The sequence below is a fragment of the Physcomitrium patens genome, chromosome 13 (assembly GCF_059467195.1).
Source record: "Physcomitrium patens ecotype Gransden chromosome 13, ASM5946719v1, whole genome shotgun sequence".
NCBI lineage: Eukaryota > Viridiplantae > Streptophyta > Bryopsida > Funariales > Funariaceae > Physcomitrium > Physcomitrium patens.
This window is the reverse complement of record NC_143422.1, coordinates 12,487,943-12,507,294: the sequence shown is the minus strand read 5'-3', so window position 1 is coordinate 12,507,294 and position 19,352 is coordinate 12,487,943. Positions and strand designations below refer to the sequence as shown.

Here is a 19,352-nt window from a genome sequence, read left to right as displayed (position 1 = left end):
AGATATCTAAAGCTTTTTCAAGAGCCATAAATTTGATCATGACTACTTCAAAGAACTTAAGGCTTTTGTGCAACACAAAGAACTTTTTTTCTCTTTCTCTTCCAAACTTAGCATTTCATATTGTATATTTCCATGCAATAAAAGAATTAAGTTTTTATATATATATATATATATGTTGTTGCAATTCTTCCACGTATGTGATATTTGCACTTCCTTCCTCCCACTCTTCCATTCATCGTCTACACCATTTCCAAAACTCCATTTCACTTTAATGTTTTAAAAAAAGAAACAAAAGAAAGTTCCAATTTGCAATACAAAGTTGGAAGTTTATCAAGATAAGGAAGCATAACCCAAAACCTCAACCTCCCCCCCCCCCTCAACAAATATCACATTCCATTCTACACCACATTCCCCACGAACCCAATCACTGGAATTTTTCTCCATTGAGTTTTAGGATTAGGATTTAGGGCTTAGCGATACGACGATTTTGCAAGCCTCGAAGGCAACGATGTAGCGTTGTGAGTGAGATTGCGAGGAGTGGTGTGTGGGTTGTTTTCCTTGCGCAGTGCTGGCTGGGGATTGCGTTGCGGGATTGGCCATGGAAGAAGCGGCGGTGGACAGCTTGGTGCTAGCTTTGTTCAATGTCGAGGCGGTGAAGTTCGGAGAGTTCAAGCTCAAGAGTGGGATCACGTCGCCCATTTACATCGACCTGCGAGTGATCGTCTCGTACCCGGCGCTGCTGCAGCAAGTCGCCCAATCCGTGTGGGCTACCGTCTCCGGTGTGGAGCAAGATGTGATCTGCGGCGTGCCTTACACGGCCCTGCCAATTGCCACTGCGATCTCGCTGAAGCATGACGTGCCCATGGTGATGCGATGCAAGGAGGTGAAGGCTTACGGCACGAAGAAGGCCATCGAGGGATTCTTCGTGACCGGGCAGAAGTGCTTGATTATTGAGGATTTGGTTACCAGCGGGGCGTCCGTGTTGGAGACCGTGGAGTCGTTGCTGGCCGCGGGGTTGAAGGTCCAAGATGTGGTTGTGTTGATTGATCGGGAGCAGGGAGATCCCCAGACGCTGCAGAAACATGGGCTGAGATTACACGCAGCGCTGAAGCTGACGCGGATTGTAGACGTGCTTGTGCGCCATGGGAAATTGACGGAACAAGTGGCGTCGTTGAGCAAATTCTTGGCGGAGAATCAGACCACTGTGAGCCTCCCCTCCCTCGCGCCAACCCCTGCGAAATTGAGACGGTTGCCGTATGGAGAGAGTCCAAAACTCTGCCGGGAAGAAGCTGTTCGAGTTGATGGAGAGGAAGCAGAGCAATTTGTCGGTTGCGGCTGATGTGAACACTGCCTGTGAGCTTCTAGCACTAGCTGACGCCGTTGGACCAGAGATTTGTGCATTGAAAACCCACGTCGACATCTTGCCAGACTTCACCCGGACTTTGGCAGCTAGCTTCGTGAAATCGCCGACAAGCACGACTCTCTGATTTTCGAGGACCGAAAGTTTGCTGATGTAGGCAACACGGTGACTATGCAATATGAGGGAGGCATTTACAAGATAGTCGATTGGGCGGACATTACAAATGCACATGTTGTGCCAGGGCCAGGAATTGTGGATGGTTTAAAGCTGAAGGGCCTTCCGAAGGGGCGGGGACTACTGCTCCTCGCGGAGATGAGCTCGAAGGACACTCTGGCCAAGGGTGATTACACCCGAGCGGCCGCTGAAATCGCCGCAGACACTCCCGACTTCGTCATAGGGTTCATCTCAACCAACCCTGCGGCGTGGGTGGGCGGACCCATCAGCCCAGCGTTGGTCCATATGACTCCTGTCGTTCAGATGAGCGCGGGTGGAGATGCCCTCGGCCAACATTATAACACTCCCAGCTCCGTCATCGGGGAAAGAGACAGCGACATCATCATCGTTGGACGAGGCATCATCAAGGCTGCCGACCCTGCTGCTGCTGCGAAGGAGTATCGCAAGGCGGAATGGACAGCATACGAGGACAGTCTCCAAGGTTAGAATTGAAGCGCAATTTGTAGGCTTTCCGCCAAGTTATCTTTCCTATCTGCATGGTCACTAAACCTCCCACACCCGCAAACTTTCCAACGATTCAAAGCAGCGAGCATGGCATTGTGTGGCTGCTGGAGCTTTGAGGGTGGGGCAGAGTTTATTAGCTTCCTGATCAATATGGTTTGTGTACTTGAAATTGAGAAGACCCAGCTTGTTTCAAACCAAGTTCAGTTCAGCTTAGATATTGTTACCAGTACTTTCACAGGCGCTGTGATTGACCACAAGGTCTGAGTTGAGATGTCAGCGGAGTTTTTGTTCGGTATAGATTCATTCTCCTTCCAGAACGGAAACTGGTGACTTCAATTCCCGTCTCTTGAGAAATCTCAAAACGTTGGGAGTTGCTGAAGGATAGTTTTCCTGTGGGTTTATAGTTGTATAGGGTCGCATTCGGGGCGCACCATTCATTCACATATATATATATATATATATATATATATTGGCGATTGATTGATTGATTGGTTGAGAGCATGCCCTGTGCCCTAGAGTTTTGTATGTAACACGAACAACCTCGCTGAATATTAGAGTCCTTCAATTATTAAGATGTGAAGGGAAGGGATAGGTGCAGAAATTTTCTTCGGAGCAGTAGAGGTAAAATATAAATTTCGAAGTGATATGTGAATCAATACTACATCATTAACAATGAAGAGTTATATAATTACTCACAATGACATTGTCAAAAGAACCTATCTATTTTGTAAATTATACGAGCAATAACTGATTTCAAAAACGGATAATCCCAAGGAAAGACATGTGATACTGAGGTGTTCAACTTGACATTGTACGTGTAGTCTTACAAGTAAGCGAATAATCACAAATTAATGATAAAATGCACCAATCGTCCAAGACGCGGGGTTACCCGGTACATTGTGGCCTTCAGTCCATTGCCCACAAAGTAAAAATTAACATTGCATCACAATACTTGTATACATATATATTTGGTTTCACAATCGAAATGAAGCCTATATAGTATATAATTACCGTGCATGCGCAATATAAACTTTATTTCCGCGTTTAAACATCAGATGAAGTGAATGTATACATAATAACTGATGATATGGTACATTTTTCTGTCCAGTGATCTTTCTGATACAAACTCTACAAACCTCTTCAGACAACAGTACTCAAATATGATTCCAAGTGACCACTGATTTGTGAAACTAGAATCCACGACATTTCAACATCAATTACACCAATTTTTTGTGTACTTCACGATGTGTGTGGCAAGGAGAGGAGGGAGCCAGGACCTTCTGAAGAGACTAGAGGACGCACAAATAGAAAGGCGCAGAAAAGATAAACGCGGTGGGCACATTGAGGATTTAAAACTACACAACTACCTCATTCCCTGGTTTCACTATTTACCGTTCCGAGGCTTGTCACCTGGTTGACCAAACAACTGTCGCTCATGAAAAAGTTCTATCATAACCGACAGTATCCGGCTAAGTACCAAGTGAAAAAAAAAAAAAAAAAAAAAAAAAAAAAGGATTAGGCACGTCAGATGTAGTGAAGCAAGCTTGTTCAGTTTCGCACAGATCATTGACACATTCAATTCGACATACGTGAGTTTCAGAGACGAAGGAGATCTCCAATAGAAGCATGAAGGAGTACGAAATCTTGCTCAAGAACCGAGGGGTTTATGGTGCAACAAGCAATGACCTACCAACCCGAATTCCGAGCTACAAAAGATAAGAAATGGATCTAGCTGCCATGTAAGAAAGAGCAGCAGTGCGAAAAGATGGTAGGTGTCTAGTGCGAGAGAAATGCCGTCTGACGCCCTCGTGAAGCCACCTTGTGCCCAAACCAAGCCGACTGGACAGTTCAAGTCCACCTGAAATGACCCATGACAGCGACCCGTGGCCTGTGTGAGTGCAGAGAAAGACTCTACACTCGATGAAGTGTGCCCTTGAAATTTTAAAAAGAAAAGAAAAGATATATGTACCCCAATTCATCTAGAGACTGAGCTAGTACTCCTGTAGGAAACGAAAAAAAAAGAAAAAAAACAGAAAAAACAGAAATCATTGAAGTAAGAGTCTAGAATTTGTACTGGACCATTCGAAAAATTCAAAAACATTTCAGCCTCTAAATAAAAAAACTGAAGCGCTGGAAACGACCCAAGATTTCAGACTGGACGTGAAGAAGCATAAACAAGACAAGAAAAGCAAAAGGAAATCAGCCGCGACAGATTTGACACACACGAGCTAAACCAAGCCTAACGTGCTTCAAAATCATGGTAAAGAACCAGAGGAAATTGAAATGAATCCTTAAATGTCAATCGTCCTATAGCTTAAAACAGCTACTACGTAATCAGGCTAGAATCGCCACTACATGTGCTGGAAGAGTACAATTTAGACAACTAGATCTGTATCGTACTCAATCTAAGGTTTCAATTGGTGAGAATTTCAGGTGTACCCGGGGCAATGTCAGCGCTGACTTTATTTTCTTGAGCTGCCGCAGCTGGAGCCTGTTCAAATACCATACCAAATACTAAGCGAGCGTGGCCGAAAAACTTGAAACATTTGAAACCAAGAAGTAGTTACATATACCAATTTTTTAGGGGTCCACTCTTAAGAAACAGGACATCTCGCCAATGAGATCCTTCATCTACGATCGTATTGAGGTAGGACACCAAACCAAAACCATGTAGAACCTTGTAGATGCTATCAATCGCATACTATAGACACCAAACAAAAAGAAAATAGTCTCCTATATGAGAAAGTGATGTACCTTAGCCTGGGGATTCTTTGTTTTGCTGTCTTTCTTGGTGTCCTTTTTAACATCTTTCTTAGGAGCTTCCTGGGTGAAGGGAAGGAAATCGGTGCCGAGCATGAATGGTTGCAACACCTCAGGCACCCTCAAACCTTCTGGTGTTTGGTAGTTCTCAAGAATGCAGCACAGTGTTCTTTCAGTTGCAGTGAGAGTGGAGTTAAGCAGATGACAATAGTTCTTGACTTGATCATTCATCTGCGTTGTACATAATAAGAGGGTTATTTCATAGCATTGAGAAGTACTACACATACCAACCATTAGCACTTGTGCGCCAGTCAGCATCAAGCAAATACACATCGAAAGGAGTTGTTGATAAAATTTACCATCGGCTGTAGAATGCAATTCCACCAATTTCCACAAGATTCCAAATATCATGAATAATAACTTAAGTGACTGAAAGGAAAATAGAACTCACTTTCTTTTGGCCGTAGCGAATTTCGAGATTCCTTGATTGGAAATCTGTACAATTTGAGCACGACACAAGCTCACGAAACGTCTTGGAAGCTGGAAACCATGCCTCCAAATCGTATTTCTTAGCAGCACTATCGTTAAGTGCTCCAGAGACGATGGATACCACTCGATAAGGAAGACCCAACTGCAAAACATCATACAACCTGATGAGTCATAACATGGTCACAAAAGATGGTCTAATAGTACACGAGCAAACTTTTCATGTAAAGCGGAGAAACAAAGAGCTGGCAAGTGACAAGAAAACAAAGATAAGATCAATGCACCTAAATACCGGGTAATTTAAGAAAATGTCGACAATCCTGACCACCGACAAGTGAAATAAAGTGTGAACGAAAAGATGAAATTTGAAGAACGTTGTTATAACCAGATTGTTCTTCGCAAGCGATTTCTGCTAAATTCGTCATTATCATAATCATCATCGCCAAGTGAGAGTAATATAATTCGGTACCTGTTGGTAGAAGTCTTCTGAATTCTTCAACATTTCTTCGTGCATCTTCCAAGATTCGTCGTCATTAGGGCTGGTAATACAAAACTGCTCCACCTTCTCAAACTGATGTACTCGAAATATTCCAAGTGTATCTCTTCCGTGAGAACCCGCCTCCTTTCGGAAACAGGTCGAATACCCAGCATACCTACACGCAACCACAGAAGATCAATGATAATCCATGCGGAGGAGAATATCTTCAACACATGGCAGTCAAATCACCAATTGTTAAACTCAACGATCAACACAAATATTTGTGCGTATTGAATAATATGACATCTGTGGAGCTGTTACTTTCGGCGATTTCACTTGAATGGAAAGCAAACTGCTACATAGTTTCGAGCAGCAACTGGAACACAAAACCAAGACTGCGGCACGACTTGAATTAATTCTAATTATGGTATCAGCTACACATTTCAGTCACACGTCACTAAAAACAACGCATTTAAAAGGGAGAGTTGTTACTTGATGGGTAATTGCTTTGGGTCCATCCAACTGCCACGATGCAATGCGCACAAAGGTTGCTCGGCAGTAGCGATGAGGTATTTATCATCACCTTCCCCAGTCACCTGTAGCAGACCAGTGTCATGCGAATCAATAATCCACGAAGCTGAATATGCTCTTCTAATACATTGATCCTCTCTCGTCTTTCAACAAACTTAGAAATTATCATACTCAAAGGAATGCGAATGGAAGATAAAGATGGTGCTAACCTTGTAGAGCTCCTCGTCAAACTGCGCTAATTGAGCACACTCTGCCATCACCTCCTGTCGCATGAAGAAAGGGGTCTGCAAGAGTGTATATCCTCGCTTGATCAAGAAGGAGAGGCCAAAATTGATGAGAGCTTGGTTCAACATCACCCCGTATTGTTTCAAAAAGTAGCCTCGTCCTCCAGCAACATCAGTACCTGCAGGAATTTGAAAAGCGACGTAGAGCATTTATATTCCTAAAATCTTATCTTCATGTGAAAGAAAAAACTCGCAACACACACCTAAAATAGCGGCATTTTCGATAAGGGAATTCGAGGAATTGATACGGAAAGCGATATAGATGCCTCGGTCACCAACAAAGTTCGGCAGATTCTTAATACCTGCTTCAAGCTCAACAATTCCCAATTTGTTCACGAGATCCACATGGTTAAAAAGGCCGGCTTCTTCTCTAAGAGTTCCCCATTTCCGAACGACCTGGTTATTGTCCTGTTCCACAAAACCCACACTGGAAATTGTAAACAGCCATTGTTTGAGTAAGGATACTGAATTAAACGCTAGAATCCATCCTAACAGATAAAGGCTCCTGCTCTCTCAAAAATCAACCAAGAACTCCGTCCATAGAAACCAAAATCGACCCAAAAACTCCACGACGCCTACCTCATTGTTATCCACAGGCACGGAGTCGTGCACCAAGTTGCCAACCAAGCGCAGCTTAGCCTCCATGGCGGCCTTGCATTCCACAGCTTCCTTCTCCTTGGCAACTTTCGCCTCCTCGAGACGGGTCTTCTCCGCGAGGAGATCCGCCGGATCTTCCTTGGCGATCTTCTTTTTCTTAATCCCATCCTGCACCTTGTTCACTTCCTTGCGCATGTTCTCCACCTCGAACTGACGCTGGCGCCATTCCTTGTCGAGCTTGATCACCTCGTCCACGAGCTCCACGCTCGCGAACCGGCGTCGCTGCGACTCCCGGATGCGCTCCGGGTCGTTGCCGCGCTCCTCTCGGAACAGCAGGATGTCCAACATTGTGGCCGGCGTCGAGAGAAAGCAAACCCACAATTCAGAATCGGAGCTTGACAATGGGCGATGGGAGGAGGAGGGGAAACAACGTCGTCGTCGTCGTGCTCACAACGCAACTCTCAACACTACACCTCAGATTTAGGGTTTAGGGTTTCCGAGGGTTTCCTAGTTGCAACAGCAGCATTTACTTCTCTGGCTTCTCTGGATTTGCTTTAAAGGGACAAAGGCACGGTTCTCCTTTTCGCTTTCAGTCCATGTTGCTGGCATTTCTGCACTTTTCTTTATTCATTTCTTATCTACTTCTGTGTTATATATATATATATATATATATATGTGTGTGTGTGTGTGTGTATTTTCTAGAATAAATAATAATATATGCTAATTTACGTTTTAACATGACAAAAATTAAATTTGTGTTTCCAAAGTTGTTTATGAATCTGTGTGTCTTTCAAAAGTTATTCGGGATTTCAATTGCATTGTGTCCTGAATCATGTAAACTGATTTAGAGTAGTACTTACAATTCTTTAAATATGCACAATCTTAGTGAACTTGCATAAACTAAAGGATGGTATAATGTTGGTCAATGTTGATATTTTTTTAATTCTTTTTAAGCTACCTGATACAATGATTTTTTCTGTATTATGTCCTGTTGAATAAAACATTGTCTTCAATTGTAAAATCTAAATAAACTACACTATTAATGTATTATATTTTGGTAAATTTTTCTAACTTGTTTTATTTTCAATGTTAATTAAAATTTGAAGTTTAGATGTAATCTGAAATACTTTAATGAGAACCTTTAGTCTCATCTATAAAATTGATGCACATTTTCATTCATTTCTTAACATACCTAAAATTAATTAAGCATATATATATATATATATATATATATATTCTCATGATTTATGATAGTATGCTGGATACAATTGTGGTTTGTACAATGATGTTGTACACAATAGAATCAATGTATAGATGGTTACATATCTTGTGTAGAATATACATAATAATGTATAGATGGATTAATCCAAAGTTTGGTAATATATTTGCATAAAACTTACAAAATATTTATAATCAAAAAGTACGTTTTATTTCAAAACCTAAATACTAAAGTGCTATATTTCCAAAAATATAATTTATCCATATTGTTAAAGTTTATTTCACTTTTTTGTTGCAAATTAAGATATACTAGACAAAGCATTCAGCACTTGTTTTACAGTTACTTGGAGAATGCATAGTATCAAATACAAACTGTGACTCAAAATTAATTTAATTAAATATAATGATAATTCGAGATTTCTTTTTTCTTTTTTTTCCACCGACTATGACTGTAATTTGTTAAGAGAATATAAACTAGTTCTTAATAACATTGTTTCTAAAAGGAATCCAGCATTGTAAGAATTATTTACTAAAAATCTTATAATTAGTCTTCATAGCTAAAACATTTTTTATGAAAAATAATCAGAAAAGCTGGTCATTTGATCTTTTTATAATCGAATTGCTAATAATTTTAAAATTAACACGACTATCTTTAAATTAAACATGTAATTAAAAATATTAAATAGATTAAACAGGAGGTGTAATATATGTGCTTTTAAAACTGAAAATGATATTTTTGCACCTTTACACTAATTTATAAATTCACTTACAAAACAATTGTGTGAATACAGAAAAACATTAAAAAAAAAAAAAAAAAAAAAAAAGACAATAAAAATTCAGTGATTGTCATCAAATTCAAATAAAAATAATTCATTTCGTGTATCACTTTGCAAATAATTTAATGTGCACTGTTTAATGTATTCTAAGGATATTTTTACATTTTTAATATTATTAAAAACACAGTCTTAATGATATCCTTAAATTGTGTTTATTTTTATTTTTCTCTATATTATTCTTTACATTTGAGTATTATTTATTTTTTCTATTTTAAGGATATTTTCTTTAAAATAATTTTAAAAATTCTTATAAAATTTCACAATATAATAATTTTTTTCTAAAATTCAAAAAACAACCAAAAAAATTATAAACCTAAAAGACATGACAATGTATTCAAAATAAACATACCTAGTCCAATATACAATCTCCTATTCATCTTCTACTTGATACATATTAAATTGAATGCCTTTTATAAATTAATTTCAATAAAAATCTTTATTTAATCAAATCAAGGAAAAGCATAGATACTAAAGATAAAACATAGCATTATTCAATGATGAATTGTTTTTTGAGCATATAATATTCTACAATTTTTTCAAAAAATTTATATTTTTTTTCTTACAATAACATTATTATTATATATAGCGAGGAGTTTTAAGTATTAAACAAAATATATTATACCTTTAATATATTCACTAAAGGTGACCAATTTATTTTGCTATAAGTTGAAAATTGGTCAAAAAATGATATAATGTTTTAAAAAACAATTGCACAATATTAAAAATAAAACATTTGTAATTTTTTAAAATAAAACTATCAAAAATGATGTATATATATATATATATATATAGCATAAAAAATAATATAAATAAAAACACATACTTCTTTACATCTTAATAAAATAAAAAATAATTTGACATATTTAGAATTATTTAAAAAATCTTATTATTTTGATAGGTGTTAATTAAAATTCTTAAAATATTATTATTTTAAATAACTTTTCATCATACTTAATTTTTTTTATTTTATCATAATTACATATAACTAATTTAATTAGAATGATTTTTTTAGATAAATCTCTAAAAGATAACAATTGGCTTTATATAATTTTACTATTTAGAAATGAAAAATTTTCATATTGAAGATATCTATAAAATCTATTATTGTTAATTAAATTGCAAATATAAACTTTAGATGTTACAATGGCATATACTAAATACATAAATAAAAATTATTTAGACATGTAAAAGAATAGATTAGCTAGATATTATATTTTTAAAAATTATTAAATTTTAAATATTGAATAGTTTTTTTATATGTATTTTAATGTACTATGTGTCTATTAAAAGTATTTTTGAAGATTTGCTACTTAGATATTTCATCTCAAGCCTTATGGTTTGAAAGAAATTTCTTTATGAAATTTTTATTAGTTAGATTATATTTCAAGGACATAAACATCCAAAAGAAGTCTTAAAATGACACTACACTCTTATATCACCAAAAGAGAGAAAGTAAACAATTAAAAAATAGATATAGTATTAAAACTAAAATGACTATTGTCAAATGCAAAAAGACTGGAAATTCTTGGATCAAAATAATACATAAAAAAGACATTGACAAGAGTGAAGAAGACATCAATTTTATCCCTATATATACTATCTACTAAAAATCTATGTGACAATGTTATGTAGGCGATATGACATACATCTAACTTACATAATACATTTTGAATTTAGATGGTGAGTTTTCAACACAATCGCTACATGTCTAAGTTATAATACAAGTGGCTAAGTGTGTAATATGTGGCCAACTTGAGGGCCAAGTTGTCAGTCTACCAATTACTTATAAAAATGTGTAAAGTCTATAGAGCTTTTAGAAAGCTTTTCAAAAAGATATCAACAATTTAACCTACTTCCACTAACTTCTACATAATTCTACTTATTTAAGTAACTATATTAGTGAATATGGCTATCCATTATAGTATATGGATGCAAGATTAAGGCCATTTTTAGTCTTTCTAATATCTTTATTTTATTGAAGTAATATATTAAAGCCCATGTACTTTCTTTATATTTAATAGTAAAAATTCTAACATTCTCTCATTCCAAAAATAAACATTTCTTGCTTTTGGTCTATAAAGGAAAATCACTTATTAATTAAAATTAGTAATATGGTATTATTTAAGATTTTCTTTGGACATATGGTAAGATTATAAATTATAAATAAACAAGCAATAAGAAGAAAACATAGAAAAAAAATAAAAATATAAAAATATATCACAAATAAAAACTACTAGATTTTATATTATAAATAAGAATAATAATTGTGTTTTTATTTTAAAAAATAAGGCCTCATGGCCTTGGCCTTATCTTCCTACCATCTTCTAAGGGGCCCAAACCTACATGAGACCAATGCACCCATATCTCTATTTATTGTTATCATGTTATTTTTGTATAATAAAATTTACTTTTAAAACTTTCTTTTTGATCAGACAATAGTAATTGAATACAACTAACTAGGTTAGAAACATTGTCATGTCTTCAAATATTATTCTAATTCTTCATACTAGCTTCAAAAAGTTATTAAAAGAATATTTAAGAAATATTTAGAAAAATATACTAATACTTACTAGAAAAATAAAATAAATAGTAAATAATTTCTAGTATTTTTCAGATAATAAAATTAATATTAAATTTTGATAATTATCCTATAGCTAGAAATATAATTATTATTATCCAAAAATAATATCAATTTTATGTATTAGTAAAAGACCATTGGTTTTGCCAATGCATCTTCTACCGATTAATTATTATAGATAAGAAGGAAAATTAAAAATTAAAAAAACACATTAGACATTGGTCTCAAGAATCAAATAAGAAGCAAAAAAGAGACAAAGACCTAAATGTCTGTAGATGCAAGATCGTAACTATCTTCAATTACATCAGTACTTTATTAATATTTAAGCCTTAATTTATGACTTTCTTTTAGCTATATAGTTATAAATTCTTTAATTTTTAAATTTTTAAATATTTTATTAAAATTTTATCTAATTATAAAAATTATTTTACATAAAATTATTTTATTTTATTTAAAAAAAATAAAATACATTTGAACTAAAAATAATTTATTTTAAAATATAAATTTTATAAATTAATGTGTAGATTTATATATTTATATATTCAAAAATTTATATTTATATCTATATAAGTTATATATAATTGAACTTATATATATATATATATATATATGTAATAAAAAAATCCTTAAAATTCACCGAATTAATTTATGTTTAGAATTTAATTTTTTAATTTTAAAAATAAAATAAAATAAATTTTATTAAATTCAATTAAAATCAATAATTTTATGGTTGGGTCTTTAAAAAAATTCTTGAATTGATGTGATTAATAAATAATTTCTAAATATTATTGTATCTTTATAATTATTTAATTTGAATTTAAAAATATAATACTAATTAAAATTGATACATTATTAGAGTAAATTTTTTTTATTTTATTTTTACATTTTTTTTATCATAATAACTCTATTTCAATTGATTCAATTGTGAAGAAATATTATGTCACATTAAGAATTAAGAATTAAATACATTCATTTAAAAAAATACATATAATTTCTAAATTTCTTTGATATATTGGAAAAAGAGATGGTTTATTATTTCATAAAAAATTAAAATATGTAATTTTTTAGTCTAAATAAAATATTAAAAATAACTCAATTATATAAACTCGTGTAATAATAATATATTCATATATAATCAAATTAAGAAAAAGTATAAAAAAATATATATGTGTAAAACTAATAAATGTTAAAAGGATTATTTCTAAGTACAAAGAAACCAAATAATCTTAAAGTAATATAAAAGTAAAAAAAATATTCAATAAAAATAGAAAAAGATCATATTCTTCTCTCTATTCATACTATCTATCAAAAAGGCTATGTATTGGCTTTTTATAAAACACAAGATTTTTTAGATTAATTTACAATTAGCAAGAAAAAAATTATTTTTAATTTTTAATTATAAATATATTTTAAGCATGATTTCATATCCAACTAACATATTAAAATACATATATAAATCTGAAATATGTTTATAAAATAATAATAAAATAAATTATTTATGTTAAATATTTCTAATATGTTTTATTTACTTAAGTAGTATGGATATTTATAACACTATGCTTCCATATTCTATTTCTCATTTTTTTTAAAATTAATTCTTTAATCCATTATAACAAGTCATTCTGCTCTCTTTCTTCTTATCTTCCTACTGCACAAATTTAGGTCTCTTTTTTCACTATTATACCCAAATCTAACAAAATTAAGTATTCAAACTCCCACCTTTCTAAAAAAAAACAAAATAGCAAAAAAATGTAGTAAGTTATTAGCTCCAATTCTAAGAATACTACCAAAATATGGTACCAATAAAATACAAAATATATTATTGAAAAATACTAACAAAACCTAGATACAAAAAAATTGTCAAAAATGTTTCATACAAGACTATGTGCAAGGCATTATATACTAGAGTTAGATGCCTCAATTTAAGAAACCCGCCTCAAGCAACAAAATGAAAACAATTCATATCAGACAACACAATTTAGAATGACAATGGATGAACATATGAAATCAACAAAATACCAAAATATGATACACTATGGTGCCAATATGGCACAACAAAATCCCAAAAAATATCAGTACCAAATACTATAAAAACTAGATACAAATTTCTGTCAAAAATGTTACATGAAAGACTGTACGCAATGCTAAACGATAGAGTCAGATGCCTCAAGTTAAGAAACACACCTCAAAACAAATTAGACAACACAACTAAGACAGTTCATATTAACAATGCAATTTAGAATTACAATAGATTGACATGTGAAACTTAGACATCCTCAGCTACGAGTGAATTGATTTAATTGAATTGGTTGGCAAGAATCAGACGAGCAGGAGAATGGGAGTTTGTTTTTATGTATCTTTCAAAACAGTAGCTCTGCACTCAAACAGACAGAACATAGACATGTGTGCGAACTACTTCACCAGGATGATAGTCACATGAATCTCTTGTTCGTTGCATGGTTAACAGTTGGATTGCTTCAGTTTTATTCAGATTTTCTTTTCTTCCTTCCTGAAAGTACAAACACTGGTGTAACGTGTCAAAAATAGGTCTGGCTGAAATGAGCGTGTTACCCAAAGACTTTTCCACATTCTGCAGTGTCTTCATGTACTTTGATTGCTTTTAGCAACAAGCAATTGGGGTGTAGATCGTGCTCGAAAATGCTGCCAAACCACAAACCTAAGATAGTATTGCTGAAGATTTAGTTAGACTAGTTGTTGTTAATTTAGTCTAATTAAAGTAGTTGTTAATTACTAGTCTAATTTTCAACTTCCATCAACACATCCTTTTCTTGAACTCGCCGTTCTTTGCACATTTAGGTCATGTTTGTAGCAGTATCAGTTTATCTTGTGAAGGATTAAGCATTTCCATTTCACGAATGCTCCTTTCGATACATTAGCAGAAAGGCTTGAGAGGAGTGTACGCTGTTCGGTACTACCATAAATGCAAGCATCTGATGCTACCGACAGTTAGTTGGAAATTGTGCTAACATTGAAATCAGATATGTTTTTTAGAGCAAATTGCATCCCCTGGAGAACAGAACTGGATGCACATACCAAGACTGCACTTTCGAGGCAATGTGAGAGAAATTTGAGATGAAATGATGAACAAACAAATTTGCTGACGATGTGGCATCACTCTAATGAAGGAAAGTAGCTGTATCAGAAAACGGAGGCACAGCATTCGCCATGAGCTTAGCAAGGTGCCGGCAATCTTTTTATCATTGAATTCGTAGGAACCAATTTTGAGGTTCAATTCAAAAATGAAATGCACCGTAAAATTTGCTCAGATTTGAGCTGGGCTGCACGAATTAAACGTTATTCATACCAACAGAATGATTGTCACCGATCATCGTCTATCTAAATCAATTCTATCGAAGAACATAATGCAAGTCCAGTTTGTGTCATGTTGTTTACTAGTAGGCTGCAATCATGACGCCCTGACGAAACGACGGAGGCAAGCTTCGTAGATCCAAAAATGTATTCTTAATGATTACTGGTCGTGGATCCAGTCTCCGCGATTCATGTATACATTCGTCACCAATTCCCATCTCACATAAGCATGTGTATTTTTAATGTACAGGTCTCGTGAAGAATCGTCAAACGACGCGGAGCTAATTGGAGACTCTACTCCGGATTTGGACTTTGCAGAAGCTATAGGTACAGGCCGGAAAGATGGAAAACTCGCAATCAGCTAGTGGTGAATCGGATGCTTACAACGTCATCCGCTGGATTCCGAGAATAGGGCAAGTGTAAAGCGCAACCCGTGCCATCGTGCACGAGGCCAAAGGAGACTATCAACGGGCCGTAGACTCGGCCATTACTAGAGGAGGTATATGGGGGAGCGCCTCGAATGCGATACGAGATTCAGAGTTGTTCGACAAAAACATCGTCCTATCTGACAAATGGGAAGAGGACAAGCAAGCAGCGGCTCAGTTGCCTACCGATCTCCACAAGGAGCACCTGTTCGACAAGGACAAACTCATGTATATATACGACGACACGCCATCCGACGACACTCTAGATCTGTTCAGCTTATCGCGGGATGATATTCCGACAACGTCCTCGCGATCGCATCTGGGTGGGCCGAGTTCACCTACTCAGACGCGATTACCACGGATTTCGCCCTCGCCCCCTACCTAATTGTCTACAGCAGGAAATCGGCCCAGTGCCGCCATCTTCGTCACCACATACCGGTTCCACAGTCACGACAACATCTTCAAAGTGACGGAGCTTTATGACACGAAGGGGTAGGCTGTCGAGACGACTCTTAGCGGGTACAATGCGGCCGCGAAGAGTCTCAACGAGGAGAACAAGAACAAACGTATGGAGCGTAACGGGGCTATGATCTAGACTGTAGGCATGTACTCGGGACTATGTCACTGTAGAATTCATTTGCAGTATTCGCGTGAAGCAAATCTATGAACCTTAAGTAAGGTGAGCTTTACAACATGGTGAAGCTATCTGGTATGTGTTTGTGAGGCTTGTTTGTGGGGCTCCACGCACCATCGTCAGTCTCCGAGCTAAACTGATCGATGTCTAGTCCACCGAAGCTCTGAGTCCAGTCTGATCCAAGTCTAGTTCCGGCAAAGTCTCGTCGACGTCTGGTCTCATCGATGCTTGCAAGCGAGCTGTGGAGGAAACTTGCAACCACGTTTTGAGGAGTCTGAATTTACGTTTGTGTAAAGTCTGAGTTGTGTTTATATAAAGAGTGAGTTTACTTGTGCATAGTTTCCATATCAAATGTGTTGGAGATGTTTGGAATGTGTTTAAATGATAAATGTTTTGTGAACTTTATTGATGATGTTTTTGGATATATTCAATTTTGAAAAGAGAGCAGTACTGCCGCAAAATATTGCTTAAAAGAATTTCATATTGAAATTTTAAAAATATATATATATGTGTGTGTGTGTGTGTGAAAAAACTTAATCCTGGTATTAAATCTCAATTAAAATTTTAAAGATATTTCCAAAATGAAATTTTTATTTTTTGAAAAATAGCTACTATAAATTTAACTAATGAGAGTTTTAAAAAGTGGTGAATTTTTTAAGAAAATTTCAATATGTTTTATGTTATATATTCTATTTGGTATTTATTCGTACAGAGATGTATACTAGTTTACTCACAAGATTATGTTAAAAAAAGATTACAATCAACATTAGTAATTAACTTTTTTATTTTAAATGATGTAACCTCAACATTGGATAAGACATTGACTGAATTAAAACAAAATTCATAATATCACCAATTTTAAAGCTTACAATAAAAACTACTATACAGGTTATAAATAATAACCCACACCCAATAAATGTTTTGTTGCATGCTACAAATGCAGTTTGATACATACTTGTTTCTTCCTTGTATATACATATATGATTTACTCATCAATGATTTTAACACATGTTGTTGTTTCCAATGAAATATCAATACAAAACTCAACAATTACTTTTAAATTATAAGAATATTTAAATTAAAGTTGTATATGCAATTATGTATCAGTTAAATATCTTCCAAAAAAATATATGTATATTTTTGTATATATATATATACATATTTATATGGATCAAGTAATGTATACATTTTAGGATACAACTTTCTATTGTTATTGTACCATCTCATGAATTTAAAATACAAACTTTTTTGAAATTCTTACATTGTAGTATAAGACATTCCCATTGCAAAAATTGCATAATTGTAGTTAGTGATGTGATTTTATACAATCATAATTATTTATTTCTGTACAAGCACATCAAAGAGGGATGATTTTGATTTTAATGCAATTGCATGGAGCTTTGCTTATTTAAATTCATTGTGAAATTCAGATTATTATATAGTTGACCAGTTGAACACCCTAAAACCTATTAAAGTAAACTATTACAAGAAAAAGAAAAAGAATGAGAATCTATTGATATTCTAATTTAGATAGAAACACTATCAATCATTATCTTAAATGTGAGGTTTTTTGAATAAATTAAAATGGTTTCACATGAATTTGCAAAACGATATTAACTCGGGAATATGTAAAGATTTATTTCAATGAATTACAATTTTAGTTACAGTCGGTACGTTGTGTAACTGTCATAATGTAAATGATTTATCACTAATTATTTCAATTATGGATGGACGTCAATTGTGTTTATATATGTACGTATATTTTATAGCATTGAAAATAAATGTACAAATATCACAACCATATCAATGTGCAAGCTGCAAGTTTTTATTTTTCTTAAAATATTTTGAGTGTATTACAATTTATCTAGGATTTGATTTGTTGTTACAAGTTAAAATCAATAAATATGATTTAAGAAGTGTACAGTAATTTTAATAAGTTAATTATATATTTTAATTCAATTTTCAATTTAATAAAAACATATATGTGTAATATTCAATAGTAAACATATCAAATATATATATATATATATATATGTGTGTGTGTGTGTGATTATTGCAATCAAAACTCTGCTTTAAAATATAAAAAGATTACACTGTCTGCGCATTTATTAGTACTATCAACAGTTTAAACAAAACAAAACAAGCCAATACTCCAAAAAGATGAAAGCGTTCTCAGTTGATGAGCAAAACGGAATTCATCCACTGCACAGCAGTGTGACTAGAACATTTGAACATTTGAACAATTAAGTGGGTACCCTCAATCTGACATCAGCCCTAGCACGAAATTCCAAACATCGATTGGGAAAGACTCAAAGGAAAAACACACACAAAAACACAAAATGGAGGAAATATATATAGATATCTATAAAAAAAAATATATATGTCTATAAATATATATGTCAGTCAAAAACTTTCCTCCATTCCCAAGACGTGCCTTGGAAATGGAGTGATAGAATCACACACACAAGGTTTGGATTCAAACCCATTCTCGTTTTTTAATTCTATGTTTTTTTTTTTTTTCCAATCAAAACAGGTGTGTGAGTGTGTGGATACAGAAACAAGCGATAGTTATTCATATAAATAAATGAACATACAAATACACACATATGTGTGTAAGTGAGTGAGAGTGTGTATGTGTGTCTATACATATACGTTAAAGCGAGCGTGTGTGTATGTGACGAGACGTTTTCACGCAGTATTTGACGATGAAGAAGACCAGAATTTGAAAATTGAAGGACCACGAAGGCAGAGATAGGCGGTGAGGCGGTGGTGAGCCAAAGAGCCGTAGAATCAATCGGGCAGTGCCGTGGAGATTATTAGTCCGTCTTCCTTGCGATCTCGCTCGCCATGAGCTTGCGCTGGAGCTCCAATTGCGATTGGGGTGGAGGTCGCCGTCTCTGTCTATGTTGAAGGCGATGCCACAGATTGGATCCTGTGGGCTCAGGGGTGGCGATCTTCGCGTACTGCTGCACGATCCCACGCTGCATGTGTACCAGCGACAAGAGGAAGAGGATGAGGAAAAGGAGGAGGAGGAGCAGGACCATCTCCATGTTTTCAACTTGCACTGCGTACCACAATCATTTGCCAGCTCGGACCCCCTTCAAAACTTTGCCGTAAATCCTGAGAATCGAAAAACCACCAGGTAAAGGGCACCTGG

At 34.7% G+C, this 19,352-nt stretch overlaps 1 protein-coding gene, 1 long non-coding RNA gene and 1 pseudogene across 2 annotated transcripts; 2 read left to right on the top strand and 1 right to left on the bottom strand.

Annotated features, from left to right (window-relative positions):
- Positions 1-453: 453 nt before the first annotated feature.
- LOC112290606 (uridine 5'-monophosphate synthase pseudogene) lies at positions 454-2,251 on the top strand (annotated as a pseudogene).
- A 2,016-nt stretch (positions 2,252-4,267) lies between these two features.
- On the bottom strand, positions 4,268-7,690 carry LOC112290605 (serine--tRNA ligase). The gene is made up of 8 exons (XM_024537058.3): positions 7,157-7,690; positions 6,880-6,985; positions 6,503-6,696; positions 6,255-6,358; positions 5,754-5,937; positions 5,250-5,429; positions 4,793-5,029; positions 4,268-4,529 (listed from the first exon to the last, which is right to left on the bottom strand). The coding sequence occupies exons 1-8, from the start codon at positions 7,520-7,522 to the stop codon at positions 4,452-4,454; spliced, it is 1,449 nt and encodes a 482-aa protein (XP_024392826.1). The 5' UTR covers positions 7,523-7,690; the 3' UTR covers positions 4,268-4,451.
- Positions 7,691-14,673: 6,983 nt separating this feature from the next.
- On the top strand, positions 14,674-16,527 carry LOC149987966 (uncharacterized). Its single transcript, XR_016505925.1, has 2 exons — positions 14,674-15,006; positions 15,387-16,527. It is a non-coding gene; the product is annotated as an uncharacterized LOC149987966 (long non-coding RNA).
- The last annotated feature ends 2,825 nt before the right edge of the window (positions 16,528-19,352 follow it).